Source organism: Linderina pennispora (assembly GCF_002104995.1).
Source record: "Linderina pennispora strain ATCC 12442 chromosome Unknown DL89scaffold_90, whole genome shotgun sequence".
Taxonomy (NCBI): domain Eukaryota; kingdom Fungi; phylum Kickxellomycota; class Kickxellomycetes; order Kickxellales; family Kickxellaceae; genus Linderina; species Linderina pennispora.
In genome coordinates, this window is record NW_024468338.1 from 20802 (window position 1) to 36640 (window position 15839).

Here is a 15839-nt window from a genome sequence, read left to right on the forward strand (position 1 = left end):
TTCGTTTATAAAAGGGATAAAAGCTGCTGCTGCATCGACCTTGTATTCAGCATACACCATCCTGTATTCCACACCATACTTTATTTCGACCATGGCGCTGAGCACACTGGAGAGACAGCTTCTGCTGGGGCAGACGGTGGATCGGAGCGCAGACGCACAGACGGATCAGAGCGCAGAGGCGCTGGCAGCGCTGCTGAGCCAGGGTCAGTACGAGCAGGTTTTGCGGTCGGAGGCAGCGCAGTATCTATTCCGCACGCTGGCCGCAGACGAGGACGTGACGGCGTCGTCTCTGCAGGCAACAGCGCAGCAGCAGGCGCAGCAGTTCGCCACGCAGCACGGGGCCGCAGGCTGGGCATCTCTGACATGGATCGGAGCAGCAGCACTGCAGGCGTTCATCCAGACGAACTGGACGGGCCCCGAGTTCCTAATGGACCCGGCAGAGCTTTTGCTGGCCGTGGCAGACAAGTACAAGGAAGGGTTTATTGCAGCCGCGCCTACAGAGCTGCCCGAAGGCGCTTCCAAGCACGAGATCGGGCGACGTGACCAGCTGGGACGCGTGTATCTGGGAGCGGAGCAGAGCAAGGAGCGGGCGGCGCTCGACCAGTCGCTACTGGAGATGTTGGCAGCCGACGGCGAGGAGGCGTATACGCTGACGCCGCGGCCGCTGTTTCTGGCACTTGCCCGCTGGCTGCTGGTGGACATGGCGTGTGATGAGCGCGACCAGGCGGTAGGCAGCGCAAGGTGGTGGGCATCCCGTGCTTTGCTCGCACAGCAGAGCCTTTTGGAGTACCCGGCCCAGTCGCTGCTGGACCAGATCATGGACGGCTACAGTGCCGTGGAGCAGCAGATGCCGGCGGCGCCTGCCGAGCCGGTGCCGGAGCTGGGCGAGGACAGCATGGTGGAGGTGCAGGAGACGGTGCATGAGCCGATGAGCCGGTCGGCGGCGACCCACACATGGGATGCGGTGGGGGCGGGCGACCGCGAGCTGTGGGCAAGGCTCAGCATGGAGCACGGGGTGGCCTATGCGCAGCACCAGATGACGCGGGACGCGGTGCAGCAGCTAACGGCAGCACAGGCGGCCAGCGGGCTGCAGTGGGAGATCACAGGCGCCAAGGGCAAGCGCACGCGGTTCCAAGAGTTCGACACCGCGCAGCTGGTGCTGCTAGCGCAGAGCGCCCAGCCGGCCCGCAAGGCAGATCAGGGGGCGGCGCCCGAGAGCTTTGCGCTGAACGACGACACGCTGCTGGAGCAGATTGCATTCACGGATCTGGACATATCGGGGCAGCAGCAGCTGCGGGGGCTGGACGCGAGTGTTTTACTGGCGCTGTGCCTGAATGTGCAGAACGAAAACCCGGCCCATGGTCTGACGTCCGAGCAGATGATGCCGTTTGTGGTGCGTGTGCTGCAGCACCCGGGCAACTGGAGCATCTACACCATGGCGTTGCTGCAGCGGTCGCGGCTGGAGGCAGCCAAAACCCGCACTGTGGAGCGTGCGACGCTGCAGCTGCAGGCCTTGGTCGACCAGATCTCGCACCCGCTGCCCGAGGCCCACGAGGCAGGGCCATGCGAGCGCCTGCAGTTCTTCCATGCGCTGGCGCTGCCCAGCCAGTGGGAGCTGGAGCGCGAGCTGGCCAAGCAGTTCATGGCCCTGGGCGTCGTGCGCTCGGCCCTGGATATCTTTGAGCGCCTGCACATGTGGGACGAGGTCATCGCGTGCTACCAGATGCTGGGCCAGGAGGAGGTTGCTGAGCGCATCATCCGCGAGCAGCTCGACTTGGCCCCGAGCCGCCCCAAGCTGTGGTGCCTGCTGGGCGACCTCAAGCAGGACCCGGCCCACTGGCGCCACGCCTGGGATGTCTCGGGCTGCCGCTACGCCCGCGCCATGCGCTCGCTGGGCGCCTACCATTTCGCGCGCAGCGAGTTCGGACGACTCCGTCACGTGCTACAAGCGCGCGCTGAAGCTCAACCCGCTGTTCGAGCGCTCGTGGTATATCCTGGGGTGCGCGGCGCTCAAGACCGGCGACTACGACACCGCGCGTGACGCCTTCCAGCAGGTGGTCCATATTGACTACGAGAACTCGGAGGCCTGGAACAACCTGGCCAGCATCCACATGCGGTCCAATGACGCGTCGCAGCGCCAGCAGGCGTGGTATGCGCTGCGCGAGGCCCTGAAGGGCAAATACGACTCGTGGCAGATCTGGTCCAACTTTTTGACCGCATCCATGGCGCTGGACCAGATCGGCGCCGCCATCCACGCCCTGGACCGTATCGTGCAGCTGCGAGCCGAGAAGGACGGCGCTGCCTGCGTCGACCTGGACATATTGCGGGGGATCATCTCGTCGCTGACACGCGGCACCTTGACACGTAATGACAATGAGCGCGAGGCCCGCCGCAAGGAGCAGCAGTACTCAAAGTACATTGAGCACCTGCTGGTCAATGCCATCGGAGGCCAAGATCACCAACTCCGCCCCGCTGTGGCGCGCCATGGCCGACTTTTGGTTCTGGCGCCGCGACTACAAGCACTGCCTCGACTGCTACATCAAGGCGTACCGCTGCTACTCGCAGATGCCCCAGGTGTCCTACGCCCCGCCGGTCTTCAAGGATGCCGTCGATGCCGCCCTGGAGCTTGCCGACATGTACGAGAACCTCGGCGACAAGGTGCAGGTTGTCAAGGCCCCCTCTGCCCAAGACGGCCAGCAGCAACACGACCAGGAGGTCGCCGGTGACGACCAGCGCAAGGCCGCTGCCATCGAGCAGCCCGTGTGCAGCGACTGGAAGCACCAGACAAAGATGCTGCTCAGGGGCCTGATTGGCAAGGGCAAGGGGTCGTTTGAAGGCACCCCGGACTACGAGCGGCTCGTTGAAGCACTGAAGGAGCTCCGCCAGGCCTGAATCGCAGCGTCTTTTTAAATTGCGAGCCATGCGGTCTCCCCCCATGCCTTGCCGGTCAGCCTTTCTTGTCTCGGCCGATATATTCCGGAGGAGGTTTTGCGTAACCCACTCTGCTCCCAGTTCGAGCGCCAGAAGCGAGTAGGACTGCTAAATAAAAAACACTGGCGTTTTTACCCGACAACGCGATCTGCTTGTTTGTGGAATGCACGCCCAGACACGAACGCCAGCAGTTGATCCGCCTGCGGCATGTCGTGTTTTGGCTGTCCTGGATGAACAAGCCGAGAGGCCGACAGAGCTGATCCTTCTGTTCTCCCTCTAAGCAGCAGCAAAATAAAATAGCGTAGGGCGACGATCGCACACCATCCGCTGCTGGTGCTGGCAGTTTCCGACTTGGCAACTGCCAGCAAGTTCCATAGCGACTCTTGGCTGCATTGTGCACCCAACTCGGCCGGCCCAATCAATGGTCTCCTACTGGGGTTTCCCAATGTCAAGCATCGCCCTTTTGGCGGGCACATTGGGGGAGGGGCGGGAGCCAGGAGGGACAGCGGATTTTTTAGACAGCGCAGACGAAGCAGCAGGGGGAGGGCGCTTTCAGATGTTTTGAAGACAGAGCCAAGAAGAATTGAAATCTCTGCTCCTTTTCATCCATTAATCAGCTTTTCCTCTACATTTTCCACTAGCACAAAGAAACCACACAGAAAAACCATGGTTGCCCGCGCCGAGAACATTGGTATCCGTGCCATCGAGGTCTACTTCCCGAGCCGTGTAAGTTGAATTCATGCTCTTTGCAAAGATGAGGAGAGCCCCCGGGACGTGTGCAAACAACAACATCAGCCGCCGGGCAGCAGCAGTAGCACTCAGTGCCTCTCTCTTCCTCCCTCTTCCCCTCTCTAGTACGTCGACCAGGTCGAGCTCGAGCAGCACGACGGCGTGTCGGCCGGCAAGTACACGATCGGTCTGGGGCAGTCCAAGATGGCGTTCTGCGACGACCGCGAGGACATCTCGTCAGTGTGCCTGACGGTGGTGCAGTCGTTCATGGAGAAGTACAACGTGTCGTACAGCGACATCGGGCGCCTGGAGGTGGGCACCGAGACGATCATCGACAAGAGCAAGTCGACCAAGACGGTGCTGATGAAGCTGTTTGAGGAGTCTGGCAACTTCAACGTCGAGGGCATCGACACGACCAACGCCTGCTACGGCGGCACCTCGGCGCTCTTCAACGCCTGCCAGTGGATGGACTCGTCGGCGTGGGACGGCCGTCTGGCGCTGGTGGTGGCCGGCGATATCGCCGTCTATGCGTCGGGCAACGCCAGGCCGTCGGGCGGCTGCGGCGTCGTCTGCATGCTGGTTGCTCCCGATGCCCCGCTGGCGCTCGAGTTCCCGCTGCGCGCACCTTCATGGAGAACACCTACGATTTCTACAAGCCCAACATGTCGTCCGAGTTCCCCACCGTCGACGGCCCGCTGTCGGTGACCTCGTATGTGCGTGCCCTCGATAACGCGTACCTGGCCTACATCGATGCCCTGGAGAAGCGCGCAGCCGAGTCCGCAGCCTCGCTGGACAGCGTCGACTACCTGGTCTTCCACTCGCCCTACACCAAGCAGGTCATCAAGGGTTTTGGCCGTATCGCCTACAACGACTTTTTGCGCAGCCCCGATGCCCCGCAGTTCGCCGATGTCCAGCAGTTCAAGGACATTGCCCGCGAGGACTCGTACACCAACAAGGTCCTCGAGAAGGCCTTCATTAACGTCTCCAAGCAGGCCTTTGCCGCCAAGACCAAGCCCTCGCTGCTGGCCGCCTCCAACATCGGAAACATGTACACGGGCTCGGTCTTCTTTGGCCTGGCCTCGCTGCTCACCGAGGTGTCCTCGGCTGACCTCCAGGGCAAGCGCATTGCCCTGTTCTCCTATGGCTCCGGATGCGCCGCGTCCATGTACTCGTTCCGCGTCCGCGGCAACACCGAGGAGATCGCCAAGGCCCTTGACCTCAAGGCCCGTCTGGACAGCCGGACCAAGGTCTCGCCTGTCGAGTTCGAGCAGATCATGGCCCTGCGCGAGAAGACCCACAACGCCCTCGAGTACGAGCCCCAGAGCGACGTCTCCAAGCTCTTCCCTGGCACCTTCTATCTGCAGAAGATCGACTCCATGTGGCGCCGCGCCTATGGCCGCACTCCGCTCAACTAGAGAGAGCTGCTTCTCGGAAGCCGCTGGGGCGCTCGGGCGGAGCCAGTGATTTTCTGCTTCTTGATTTCTGCTTCTTGATTTCTTTTCCCCCAGTAATTTTTCTACCCTAAACAAAAACAAGCTTCAAATCATGGTACTTTCGACTTTTACATTAATTTCATACTCGTGATGATCTTCAGCTGCAAACAGAAGGTGTTGAGATCAGGGAATGCCAGCAAAGAGACGGCCGGGTGGCTGGAATGCTGTGTGGAGGAGCCTCGAAAATGGGGTGAGAATGTCTAGTGGGATGGAATTTGGAAAAAGAAAAGCGCACAGAGACTACTGAACATGAAAGCAGCCCTCTGCTCATATCCGCAGGCCGCTGCCGCCAACAGCCAGCGACAGCACCACCGCAGCCATCGTCCACGCCATTGCCGCTGGCCCGACAGCCCGAGCGCCACTGAGGTCCACAATCGCCCGCCCATCGCTGTTCACCTTGGCATCAAAGAACTCTGGGTAGAAGTTGCCCACATCGTCGCCCTCATACGGCAGCGCATTGAACTTCTTCGTGGGTGTCCACACATCGCCCTTGTCGTAAAAGTCGACCTCGACAAAGTTCATCCAGATCGACTGTCCACCGCGGCATGTAACTGCATGGTACTCGAGCTGGTACCCGTTGGTCGTGCCCAGGTTGAACGGATACGGCAGGTTCGTGTGCTGCACCTTGTTGATCGTCGCTGTCTGGACTATCAGGTGCGGGATCAGGAGAATCGATTCGGTCGACCGCGTCCACGGCCCGCACGTCCATTCGGCGCCGTACGTGAACGGGCCATCGAGCTTGAGCACTATTCCTTTAAACTGAATAAAGTGCTTCTTGTAGTTTGAGATGGCCGGCGACTCGGCAAACACCACCAGCCGCGTGCCGTCGGAAATCATCTTCTCCAGCGTCGGCCACTTCCCAGTCACCGTCTTGCTGGGCAGCATGTATGTGTCGATGCCCGAGCTCACGAACGCCTGCTCCACAGCAGCTGGGTCCGCCGTGGTCTCAGCGCCATCCAGGAATATCGTCACCACCTCGTTGGGGTTGTCATCGAGCCACGCCTTCACAATTTCCAGCGTCGCCGCCAGCGTGCCGCCGTTGATCACGCTGCAGTCGGGGAAGCACAAATTCACCGAGCCCGCCGTCGAGCCCTTGTAGATGTCCAGATGCAGCCCACGCACCCCGTCCTTCAGCTGCTGCTTGATGTCCTTGTACTGCGTGCCCGCAAGCCCGAGCTGTTTACCAGCGCAAATGAGGCATGTGTCGAGATGTGTGATACTTCGTGAATGCCCGCGAACACAGCTCGCTGGATCCGTTGCACTTTTTGTTGGCTGCTAGAACAAGCACCAGCTGCAATGGCGCATAGTGCAAATGTCAGCAGGCCCCGGAGCCCAATCGTACAATGGCTGCTCATGGCAGGATATGTGAAACGGTGGAATGAAAAAATGTAGGTCGTATAGTAAGGTGGACGATGAAAGGGAAGAGGGAGTGTTGCGGCGAAGACGGGAGACGGGTAGAAAAAACGAAGAATAAGCTGAAAACGAGAAAGCCTAGGTGGACAGAAAGAAGGGAGGGATGCTGGAGCAGAGCGAGTGAGAAGACCCAAGATTGAACACAAAAACAAACGCGAAGGAAGGGGATCACCAGTCCAAGCAAGTACGCTATTACTTTCTTTGCTGGGCACGAAAATACACCACTCTATTCGCTAAACAGCCGTGTCTTTTACTGAGAGAAAAAGATGCCTCTGGGCCAACCAGCCACGACAGAGAGCAAGGGCGAGATTTATAGAATCGGAGAACGGATAGCACAGCAAAATAGTGGCTGAACCAGGCTATTAATACAACACACAGGCGATGTGTGTAACCAAGGAAGGCCTAGAGACTGGATGAGTGGAAAAAGGCGAGCAGGATTGTTTAGCGCAGACAAGAAGCTGCAACCGCCCGCCCTTTAACCTACATCCCTCGCCCACTGGCTGAATCCACCCGCGCAGACACAATACAGCAGCCAGTCGACTTTTCTTCACTGTGAACCGCTTTTTTGGGAGGGATGGCCAGCGCTCTAGCGTGGAGCGAGGGCATGCACACCTCCACACATGTAATTCTCACAACATTCCCTTGGGCAGTTCCAAGCAGTTAATGCTTTATTGCCTCGTCCTTTTTCTTTTCTCTTTGCACACGGTCTCTCGCCACCGGATTGCAGCCTGCACAGAGCCTGCCACTGCAAACTTTCTTTTTGTTTTTCTCCAGAGGCAGCCCGTCCCCATGCACAAGCAATCCCACCTTTATCCAGACCTCGGCTATTCCGGGCTCCAGGCGATCTATAATTAGCTTTTCTAAACCCCATCGTCCCGCAGTGCCCACAGACTGATGGTCCCACACACACACAACCACCACCACCACAGCCCGTGCGGGATTGGGTGGAATATCGCCTTGGGCTAGGCTGATGTGACTCGGGGTTTAGCCCGCCTCCATGGATGCCAGGACATCGCCACATATCGTCCGTGCCGTCATCGTCGGCAGCGACATGCTGCATGATCGCCATTGCAACGACAATTGTGACTTTGCAAATGTAAACATTGCCGGTACTGCTCGGTTCGCGTGCGGCTTTGGTCAACGTCGATCCTGCTAGTCGGCGCAATAAACAGCGAGTTGCCTCTGCATAGCGATCTGATCCATAGACCAATCACTGCGGATCGGATCACTGCGGATCCTCGGCTTTTTTGTTCAAAACTTTTTTGGAGCGCATTGGTAAGCTCTCCTTCACCACTGTCTCTTCATTTATCCTCGCCTCCAGCTACCTCAATTCCACAATGTCGGACACAGAAAGAGGCACCCAAATCGTTTTGCCGATATCGGCGTCATGACACAGCTGTGCGAGGCCTGCGACAAGCTTGGCTTCAAGGCACCCACCGAGATCCAGCGCGACGCGATTCCTTGGGCCCTGCAGGGCCGCGACGTGATCGGCCTGGCGCAGACCGGCTCCGGAAAGACCGCTGCCTTTGCGCTCCCGATCCTGCAGGCGCTCTGGGAGAACCCATCCCCGCTGTTTGCATGCGTGATGGCGCCGACGCGCGAGCTGGCGTCCAGATTGCAGAGACATTTGAGGCGCTGGGTTCGGCGATTGGCGCGCGGCGCAGTAGTCGTTGGCGGCATGGACATGATTGCACAGCAAATCGCCTGTCGCGTAAGCCACACGTGGTGGTGTGCACCCCAGGCCGTCTGCAGGACCACCTGGAGAACACCAAGGGCTTTTCGCTGCGCACGCTAAAATACCTGGTCATGGATGAGGCAGATCGGCTGCTGGACCTCGACTTTGGCCCAAGATTGACCAGATCCTAAAGGTCATCCCACGCGAGCGAAACACGTTCTTGTTCTCGGCCACCATGACCACCAAGGTAGCGAAGCTGCAGAGGGCGTCGCTGACAAACCCTGTCAAGGTTGAGGTGTCGACAAAGTACTCAACTGCCGACAAGCTGCTGCAATACTACATGTTCTTCCCATTCAAGCGCAAGGACTGCTATCTGGTGTGGCTGCTGAACGAAATGCGGGACAGTCGGCGATTGTGTTTGCGCGCACCTGTAACGAGGTCCTGCGTATCGGTTTGCTGCTGCGCAACCTGGGCATCGAGGCTATTCCTTTGCATGGCCAGCTCAGCATGGATCGCCGCATGGGAGCGCTGAACAAGTTCAAGTCTGGTAAGCGCAACGTCCTGGTGGCCACCGATGTGGCCTCGCGTGGCCTCGACATCCCGGCCGTCGACATTGTCGTCAACTACGACATTCCGACCCACTCCAAGGACTATATCCACCGTGTCGGTCGCACAGCCCGCGCTGGCCGCTCGGGCCGTGCTATCTCATTTGTGACCCAGTAACGACGTGGAGCTGCTGCAGCGTATCGAAGCAGGTCATTGGCAAAAAGCTGGACGAATTCCCGGGCAACAAGGATGAAATCATGCTTCTGCAGGAGCGCGTCAACGAGGCACAGCGCATGGCCACGCTGGAGCTCAAGGAACTGCAGGCCAAGAAGGGCAGCCAAGGGCAAAGGCAAGCCGGTCGCGCGATGACAACGACGACGACAACAGCAAGCGGATCTCGGTGGACGAGGCCAAGAAGATCCGCAAGGGCGGCAAGGGCGGCAAGGAAGCAGCGGCGATAAGCACGCCCCCGTCACTTACCATAAAAATGCAATTTGTCCTGTGTGTATGTTCTGTTGCTGCATCAATGCATTTACACAACCAGCATGCGTGCATGTCTTTATATGTTAGTATGGCTGATACGCAGGAGCTGTTTGCAGAAGCTGTTTGGCGACGCGTCTGATGGAGAAGGAGCCGACTCTCCAGACAAAATCGACAACGAATTCGCACACCACGACGCCTTGCTCCAGCTAATGAACGATTCCACCTTCCTCGGGTCCGCTAGCACCCCTCACATCGACGAGCCGGTGCCAGGCTTCAAGATCCACCGCAACGCTCTTCACCCAGCCCTCTGCACCGCATTCTTTAACTGGCTCTCCGCCGAGTACTTTCCCCACACCTCCACCGACACGTCCGCAAAGAGGATCAACCAGGGAATGCACTTTGGCGCCATGACCGACGCCTCCACGCCCTTTGGATTCCTGTCCCGCATGTGCTGCGAGCATCCACTGCTGCTGCCAAAGGAGGTGCGTGAGCGCCCTGTGCTGTTTGATCAAGCAATCATCAACCTATACGACCCAGGCGAGGGAATCGGCGACCATATCGATCTTTTGAGGTTCGGCGATGGGATCGCTGGCTTTAGTTTTGGTGCGCCCGCGCTTTTGCGCTTGAGACCAGTCAAGGACGATGATATTGAGAGAGCAGCAAGGTATGCAGACCATGACAACGGGGTGGTCCCAGGCGAGGTATCGGCATGGATCAAGCCAGGGGATATCTACGCGATGGCGGGCGATGCACGGTTCCGCTGGTCACATGGGTTTCCAGCTCTGCACCATTCGGGTGACCCAGTCCTCGATGGGCGCCGCATATCAGTAACGCTGCGCAAGCTTGCATAAAAAATTTTCTTTTTTTTCGTTATTTTTTCGGTTCCTTTTCCTCTGCTTCCGTTTTACACAAACTCTCTTTATTTGCCCCATTTACCCAAAATGCCTGTTGCTGAAATTCGCCTCGCCGCGACCGTGTGCTGGACTCGGCCGAGTTCATCAACAGGACCAGCCAGGACGTCTCCGTGCCGCTCAACGGCGTCAAGGCTGCCGCGCAGAAGATCATGCAAAGGATGCAGCAGATCGGGTACTCGACGGCCGAGTGGAAGAAGAACACTCTGACGCCCAGCGTTGCTGACTCTGCAGCCATAGAGTGGATCTTTGTCGTGGATAGCCTGAACTTTTCGTTCTGGACCGACAAGCCGCAGGCAAACCAGTACACAGTGTCACTTGACGGCCAGGCGTACCGCGGTACTGGACATTATGCGCAGCAGTGAACCGGGCCATGCGCGAGGGCATCCCTATCACCGATGCAGCGTACTGTGCAGGCATTACAAGAGAGCAAGTGTCGTACATCTTCAGGACAGATGATACTGAAACTCAGGAGCCGATTCCAATGCTGGATGAGCGTGTAAGTGTGCTGAACGAGGTTGGTCGGGTGCTGCTGGAAAAGTACCAGGGCAAATTCTCTAATGTTCTGCGGCAGGCACAGGGCTCGGCACAGCGCCTGGTGGAGATGGTTGTGCGCGACTTTACATGCTTCCGCGACGAGCACATGTACATGGATAGGATAGTGTGCATTTACAAGCGCGCGCAGATTCTGGTTGCCGACCTATGGGCATGCTTCGAGGGCAAGGGCCAGTGCCAGTTCGCGGATATCGATAATATCACAATGTTTGCTGACTACCGTGTCCCCCAGGCACTGTACCACTTTGGGGCTCTGAGCTATTCGGAGCGGCTATTCAACTACCTGGAGTGCAACAGAACGGAGAACTGTTGGAGAGCGGCCATCCGTGGGAGGTCGAGATCAGGGGGAACAGCATCTGGGCCGTCGAGCTCATCCGGAGGCAGATTACAGCGCTAGGCATGCACGTTAATGCGATTTTGCTGGATTTTATATCTGGGACTACGCAAAGGAGTTTGCCGATGAGATGAAGGGCATCCCGATCCACCTCACTCGCAGTGTGTTTTACTAGGCCGTAGACAAAATGTATTAGATGATTTCAACCTTTCGACATTCACCCAGCTTGGCTATTACACTGTATCTCGTAGTGCCAGGAACACTGAGGATTATATTGTCTGAATATATATCGCTGTTCACAGTCCGCGCTGACTTGGGCAAATCGCAAACACTACTACTGTGTTTATGATTCATGTTTTTAAACTGAATATAAACCATATTCATAGACACCAAGCGTTCAAACTGAAGAAAAGGAAAAAGGAAAACTACAGACGCTGCACACTGACATTTCTGAAGATTTCGCTGCTGTGCGGTATCTGAGCGTGTCAGCGAAACCAGGGCAACAAGCTGCGATTGTAGTGGCCACAGGCCTCTGCTAGATATCTCCATTGGCTCAGCGTGAGATGCCCTCTCGTTGTCGATCGACTTGAAAATTGCCATGGCGTCATCATGGTGGTCATTATCGGCCGCGGAGCACTACTAGACCACCACAGTATGCTATATTTGATCCGCCACACTTGCAAATTTGCCAGTGCTCAATAGCAAAACTAGTACACCAAATGCCAGTAGTGACTCAATTGATCCAGCAAATGGTGCCCAACCTGCGGAGGTTTCCTACCATCAAATGGACTTGAACCACCCGGACAGCCTGTAGCATTCGGCTAGGACAGCTGACAAAAGGACGCATGTGGATAGTGTCTGGACGATTCTTTGTAGGAGCCGAGGTCGGTGGAGCGACATTGCAGCGGGTCAATACCCACATACAGCATTTGGCGTGACGATTGATACAGCTAACGCCACGCTAAGTGCGCCTTACAGACAAACACCGCACTTGCATTATTCAATGGGTGTCCAAAACACGACCAATGCGGAATAGTGGTGGCGACTGTATCATGTAAAAGCGCGCATCATGCCCACCTCAGGCCATCCAACCTGTTCTAGCGGTCGCTCTCATTTCGGCAGAAATATTCACTCCTAACAAATCCCAAGCAATGGTGCTGGACCTTATGTTTAGGCCTCTACAGGCTCCGACAGTGTCAAGCATGGTTTGGCCAACCCTATCTATGGTCGTGGCAGTATACGTTGCTCGCCTCATCTACCACGCGTATTTCTCACCTCTGGCATCCATCCCAGGGCCGTTTCTCAACAAGATATCCAATCTACCGCTCAACTACCAGCTGATCCGTGGACAATTTCACACCTACTCAGTCAAACTGCACGCCGAGTACGGCGAGGTTGTGCGCATGGCTACGACCATATATCTCTTTCAAGCACCTCGGATACACGTATGGTTCTTGCCACTCATGCGTTTCGGAAGGGACGCATGTATAGGAGATCGGCGGCAACGGATGTGACCCAGCATGTTACTACAACACTTCCAGAAGTGAACAAGGCTCGTCGGCGTATGTTGGGGGATGCGTTTGCGGCACACACGATGCGCGCTGTTGAAAACTTGGTGGTGGACGCTGGCGCCAGCGCGCTTATCACCGCATGGGACAGCGAGATTGCCAAGCAAGGACAAGTTGCCAGGGTTAACTACTACTACGCCTTTCACCGCATGGCAGTAGACGTTATTGGCGCAGTCGCTTTTGGCTCTAGCTTCAATATTCTGAAAACCAGGAACGCGGATATCATCGACTGGCTGCACGATACCGCGATGGTTGCTGCTATACGAAACCTTGCGCCATGGCTCGCAAGGAAACCATGGGCTTTTAAGAAGCTCAAGGAGTCACGCAGGAAAATTGAACAGATAACATATGACTCTATCATACCCGCAAGAAAGTGGTCAGCGAAACTGGGCTGCCACCGCGCATAGATGTGCTGCAAAGTGCATCAATGCTAAAGACCCCGAGACAGGCCAAGGGCTCACGCCACCCCAACTCGAGTCCGAATTGATTCTGATGCTCGTGGCTGGTTCCGATACCACAGGCAGCACCCTGACATGGATAGTGATGAACTTGCTGCACAACCCAGAATGCTACAAGCGCGTTACACACGAAATCCGTTCGACATTCCCCACACTTCTCAAACGATCTCGTATGCCAATGCCAAAACAAAGCTACCATATCTCTCGGCTGTCATCTACGAAAGCATGCGGATTACCTCACCATCTGCTACAATGCTCACACGGAATGTGCCGGCAGAGGGCGTGACCATCCAAGGCTTCTTCATCCCGACTGGCTCACAGATTTGTCTGTCTTTTGGCGCCTGCCACCACAACCCTCGTCTGTGGAAGAACCCTGGTGTGTTTGACCCCGAGCGCTTTCTTGGCCCAGATTCAACCAAGAGGATCAGTGACGTTCTTACGTTCAGCACTGGTGTTCGCGTCTGCATTGGACGAAACCTGGCAATGCTAGATATCTTCACAGCGCTTGCCAATATTCTACGCCGGTATGATTTCAAGCTGCCCGATGATGCCGTACGGTCCTCACAGACTGAGCCCTAGCGGCATACCAGTTGAGGTGCCTGGGTTGTCTTATCTCGTTACCGGACCAGTAAACCCCAAGAATAATTGCTGGGTCAACATTTCTCTGGCCTGATATAGCTACTTTTTATCACTAAACTTTCCAGATCAACATGCCTGGGGCCATGAGGCTTGGGGTTATATGCAGTTAGTAGTGTGCATATAGTGGACAACAGGTGAAAGAACTAGTATTTGCAGGATGCCTACATCTTCACAGATATGGCTGGACAGATAGATGTATGGGCTTGCTTGTGCACAGCAGCTATCAATATGCGCATCAAAGGTCTGCGGAATGATGGAACGCATGTTGCATACTATTTAGCCATTCAGATTAGTGTACTGCAGCCCAGCCTACGTCTGTACTGTGCACGCTTGGCGGTGAAGGCGTGAGAATGAGGCCATGGTGGCGTTGCTGCCAGCAGTAGTAGAGGGCGGGAGACACACTATGGTAGGCAAATGTGTAGGTAGTGCGGACATGTTCTACTTCATCCAATTTACCTCAATTGTTGATTTGGACAAAGAATGGAGACTCTGCACTCACCACTAGCGCCATGCACCGTACCCCCTTTTCTAGTATTATGCGAGGATGCACAATACTGTGCTAGGATTGTCGTTGGCATAGCATGATAGCGAGCGTTGTACTGGATACCGAGCCACTGCATCCAGGACACCACTCTCTCCAGATATACTGCCTGTATCCACTTTCTCTCTAGGTAGCTATTCAATATCTCCTACCTTATAAAAATGATTCTAGAGCATATACTCGGCGCTTTGCAACGGCCTATTGGGTCTGCCACCTTCTGGCCTGTCATCACTCTGGTTGTGGCAGTATACGTCGCACGGCTGATTCGCCATGCATTTTTCACCCCACTTGCCCGCATCCCCAGACCGTTCATGAACAGGCTCTCCAATCTTCCGCTCATGTACAAGCTTTTTTGCGGGCAGTACCATTCATACTCTACTGAACTCCACGAGAAATACGGCGAGGTGGTGCGCATCGGCCACGACCATATATCTCTATCCAGCACCTCCGATACCCGCCTTGTTCTTGCCACCCATGCATTTCGGAAGGGTCGCATGTATGAGGACATTGTTAACTGCGGTGCTGTATTAGATACATTCTCCACAACCGATCCTGAGATCAACAAGCTCCGTCGACGCCAGATAGGCGATGCGTTTTCGATGCGCACGATGTGTAACGTCGAGAGTCTGGTGGTGGATACAGGAGTCAGCTCGCTCATGAACACGTGGGACAGCGATATTTCCAAGCAAGGAGAGGCAGCTAGAGTCAACTATTTCTACTCGTTCCATTGCATGGGCTACGACGTCATCGGCGAGCTGTTCTTTGGTGCAAGATTTACCACTCTGAGAACCGGCGTCATGGCCATTATTGACATGGTTCACGACACAACAGGCTTTTCCATATTTGCAGGACAGGTTCCACTTGTTGCTGACATTCCATGGATCCTCAGACGACAGGCAATATGCTGTCATTTGCAATCATGAACCTGATGCACTACCCAGAGTGCTACAAGAGAGTGACCGAGGAAGTGCGCTCGACGTTCTCTGACTCGTCACAGCTGATATCCTTTGCCGATGCCAAGTCAAAGCTGCCGTATCTCTCGGCAGTCATCCATGAGAGCATGCGTCTTAACCCCTCCTTCGCAAGCGTGCTCCAGCGATGTGTTCCAGCAGAGGGTGTCACCTTCCAGGACTGCTTCATTCCAGGCGGTTCAAATGTCTGTGTGTCGGTTGCTGCATGCCACCGCAACCCACGGCTTTGGGCCAACCCTGGCATGTTCGATCCGAGCGGTTTCTCGGTCCTGATTCTGCCAACAGGCTGAGAGATATCTTGACGTTCAGCTCTGGTGTTCGCCTTTGTCCTGGACGGCATTTGGCAATGCTTGAAATCCACACCGTTCTTGCCAATATCGTACGTAAATACGACTTTTCGTTGCCCAATGACGCTCCATATGGCCTGCATAGAGTCCACATGAATGGCATCCCGGTTGAAGTTCCAGCAGAGACATTTGGCGTGACTGGTCCAAAGAATCCAAGCGACAACTGCTGGGTCAACATTTCTCTTGCCAAAACTGCTTGAAACATAGTGGTGGATGTCTTTTGGAAGATACATGCACATGTGCGG

At 56.1% G+C, this 15839-nt stretch overlaps 7 protein-coding genes across 7 annotated transcripts; 6 read left to right on the top strand and 1 right to left on the bottom strand.

The window, feature by feature from the left end:
• Positions 1-34: 34 nt before the first annotated feature.
• On the top strand, positions 35-2892 carry DL89DRAFT_288190 (TPR-like protein; the record flags this gene model as incomplete). Its single annotated transcript, XM_040889915.1, has 3 exons — positions 35-1999; positions 2055-2432; positions 2455-2892. The coding sequence occupies exons 1-3, from the start codon at positions 92-94 to the stop codon at positions 2890-2892; spliced, it is 2724 nt and encodes a 907-aa protein (XP_040739275.1). The 5' UTR covers positions 35-91.
• Positions 2893-3597: 705 nt separating this feature from the next.
• Positions 3598-5075, top strand: DL89DRAFT_262321 (hydroxymethylglutaryl-CoA synthase; the record flags this gene model as incomplete). Its single annotated transcript, XM_040885867.1, has 3 exons — positions 3598-3657; positions 3787-4239; positions 4296-5075. The coding sequence occupies 3 exons, from the start codon at positions 3598-3600 to the stop codon at positions 5073-5075; spliced, it is 1293 nt and encodes a 430-aa protein (XP_040739276.1).
• An 873-nt stretch (positions 5076-5948) lies between these two features.
• DL89DRAFT_201819 (uncharacterized protein) lies at positions 5949-6320 on the bottom strand (the record flags this gene model as incomplete). Its single annotated transcript, XM_040883986.1, has 1 exon — positions 5949-6320. A coding segment is annotated over one exon (372 nt), but the record flags the coding sequence as incomplete, so codon positions are not given.
• A 985-nt stretch (positions 6321-7305) lies between these two features.
• On the top strand, positions 7306-9248 carry DL89DRAFT_279761 (P-loop containing nucleoside triphosphate hydrolase protein; the record flags this gene model as incomplete). The annotated part of the gene is made up of 6 exons (XM_040889579.1): positions 7306-7662; positions 7888-8277; positions 8319-8369; positions 8417-8617; positions 8647-8960; positions 8984-9248. The coding sequence occupies exons 1-6, from the start codon at positions 7564-7566 to the stop codon at positions 9246-9248; spliced, it is 1320 nt and encodes a 439-aa protein (XP_040739278.1). The 5' UTR covers positions 7306-7563.
• Positions 9249-10156: 908 nt separating this feature from the next.
• Positions 10157-11328, top strand: DL89DRAFT_272310 (uncharacterized protein). Its single transcript, XM_040888981.1, has 5 exons — positions 10157-10244; positions 10265-10520; positions 10541-11024; positions 11054-11141; positions 11186-11328. Exons 1-5 carry the CDS (start codon positions 10212-10214, stop codon positions 11243-11245), a joined length of 921 nt encoding a protein of 306 aa, XP_040739279.1. The 5' UTR covers positions 10157-10211; the 3' UTR covers positions 11246-11328.
• An 834-nt stretch (positions 11329-12162) lies between these two features.
• DL89DRAFT_272311 (cytochrome P450) lies at positions 12163-13830 on the top strand. Its single transcript, XM_040888982.1, has 6 exons — positions 12163-12454; positions 12502-12889; positions 13009-13057; positions 13087-13217; positions 13289-13653; positions 13676-13830. Exons 1-6 carry the CDS (start codon positions 12273-12275, stop codon positions 13767-13769), a joined length of 1209 nt encoding a protein of 402 aa, XP_040739280.1. The 5' UTR covers positions 12163-12272; the 3' UTR covers positions 13770-13830.
• A 562-nt stretch (positions 13831-14392) lies between these two features.
• DL89DRAFT_288194 (cytochrome P450) lies at positions 14393-15537 on the top strand (the record flags this gene model as incomplete). Its single annotated transcript, XM_040889916.1, has 2 exons — positions 14393-15130; positions 15166-15537. The coding sequence occupies exons 1-2, from the start codon at positions 14438-14440 to the stop codon at positions 15535-15537; spliced, it is 1065 nt and encodes a 354-aa protein (XP_040739281.1). The 5' UTR covers positions 14393-14437.
• Between the last annotated feature and the right edge of the window lie 302 nt (positions 15538-15839).

What these genes read in the sequence shown, in the direction of transcription:
- DL89DRAFT_272310 (XM_040888981.1), top strand. Translation starts at nt 10,212, where the DNA reads ATGCCTGTTGCTGAAATTCGCCTCGCCGCGACC. An exon ending in CGGCTATTCAACTACCTGGA is followed by an intron (nt 11,025 to 11,053) that starts GTGCAACAGAAC and finishes ACTGTTGGAGAG; the next exon opens with CGGCCATCCGTGGGAGGTCG. An exon ending in TTACAGCGCTAGGCATGCAC is followed by an intron (nt 11,142 to 11,185) that starts GTTAATGCGATT and finishes GACTACGCAAAG; the next exon opens with GAGTTTGCCGATGAGATGAA.
- DL89DRAFT_272311 (XM_040888982.1), top strand. Translation starts at nt 12,273, where the DNA reads ATGGTTTGGCCAACCCTATCTATGGTCGTGGCAGTATACGTTGCTCGC. An exon ending in TCAGTCAAACTGCACGCCGA is followed by an intron (nt 12,455 to 12,501) that starts GTACGGCGAGGT and finishes ATCTCTTTCAAG; the next exon opens with CACCTCGGATACACGTATGG. An exon ending in GGCTGCACGATACCGCGATG is followed by an intron (nt 12,890 to 13,008) that starts GTTGCTGCTATA and finishes CATACCCGCAAG; the next exon opens with AAAGTGGTCAGCGAAACTGG.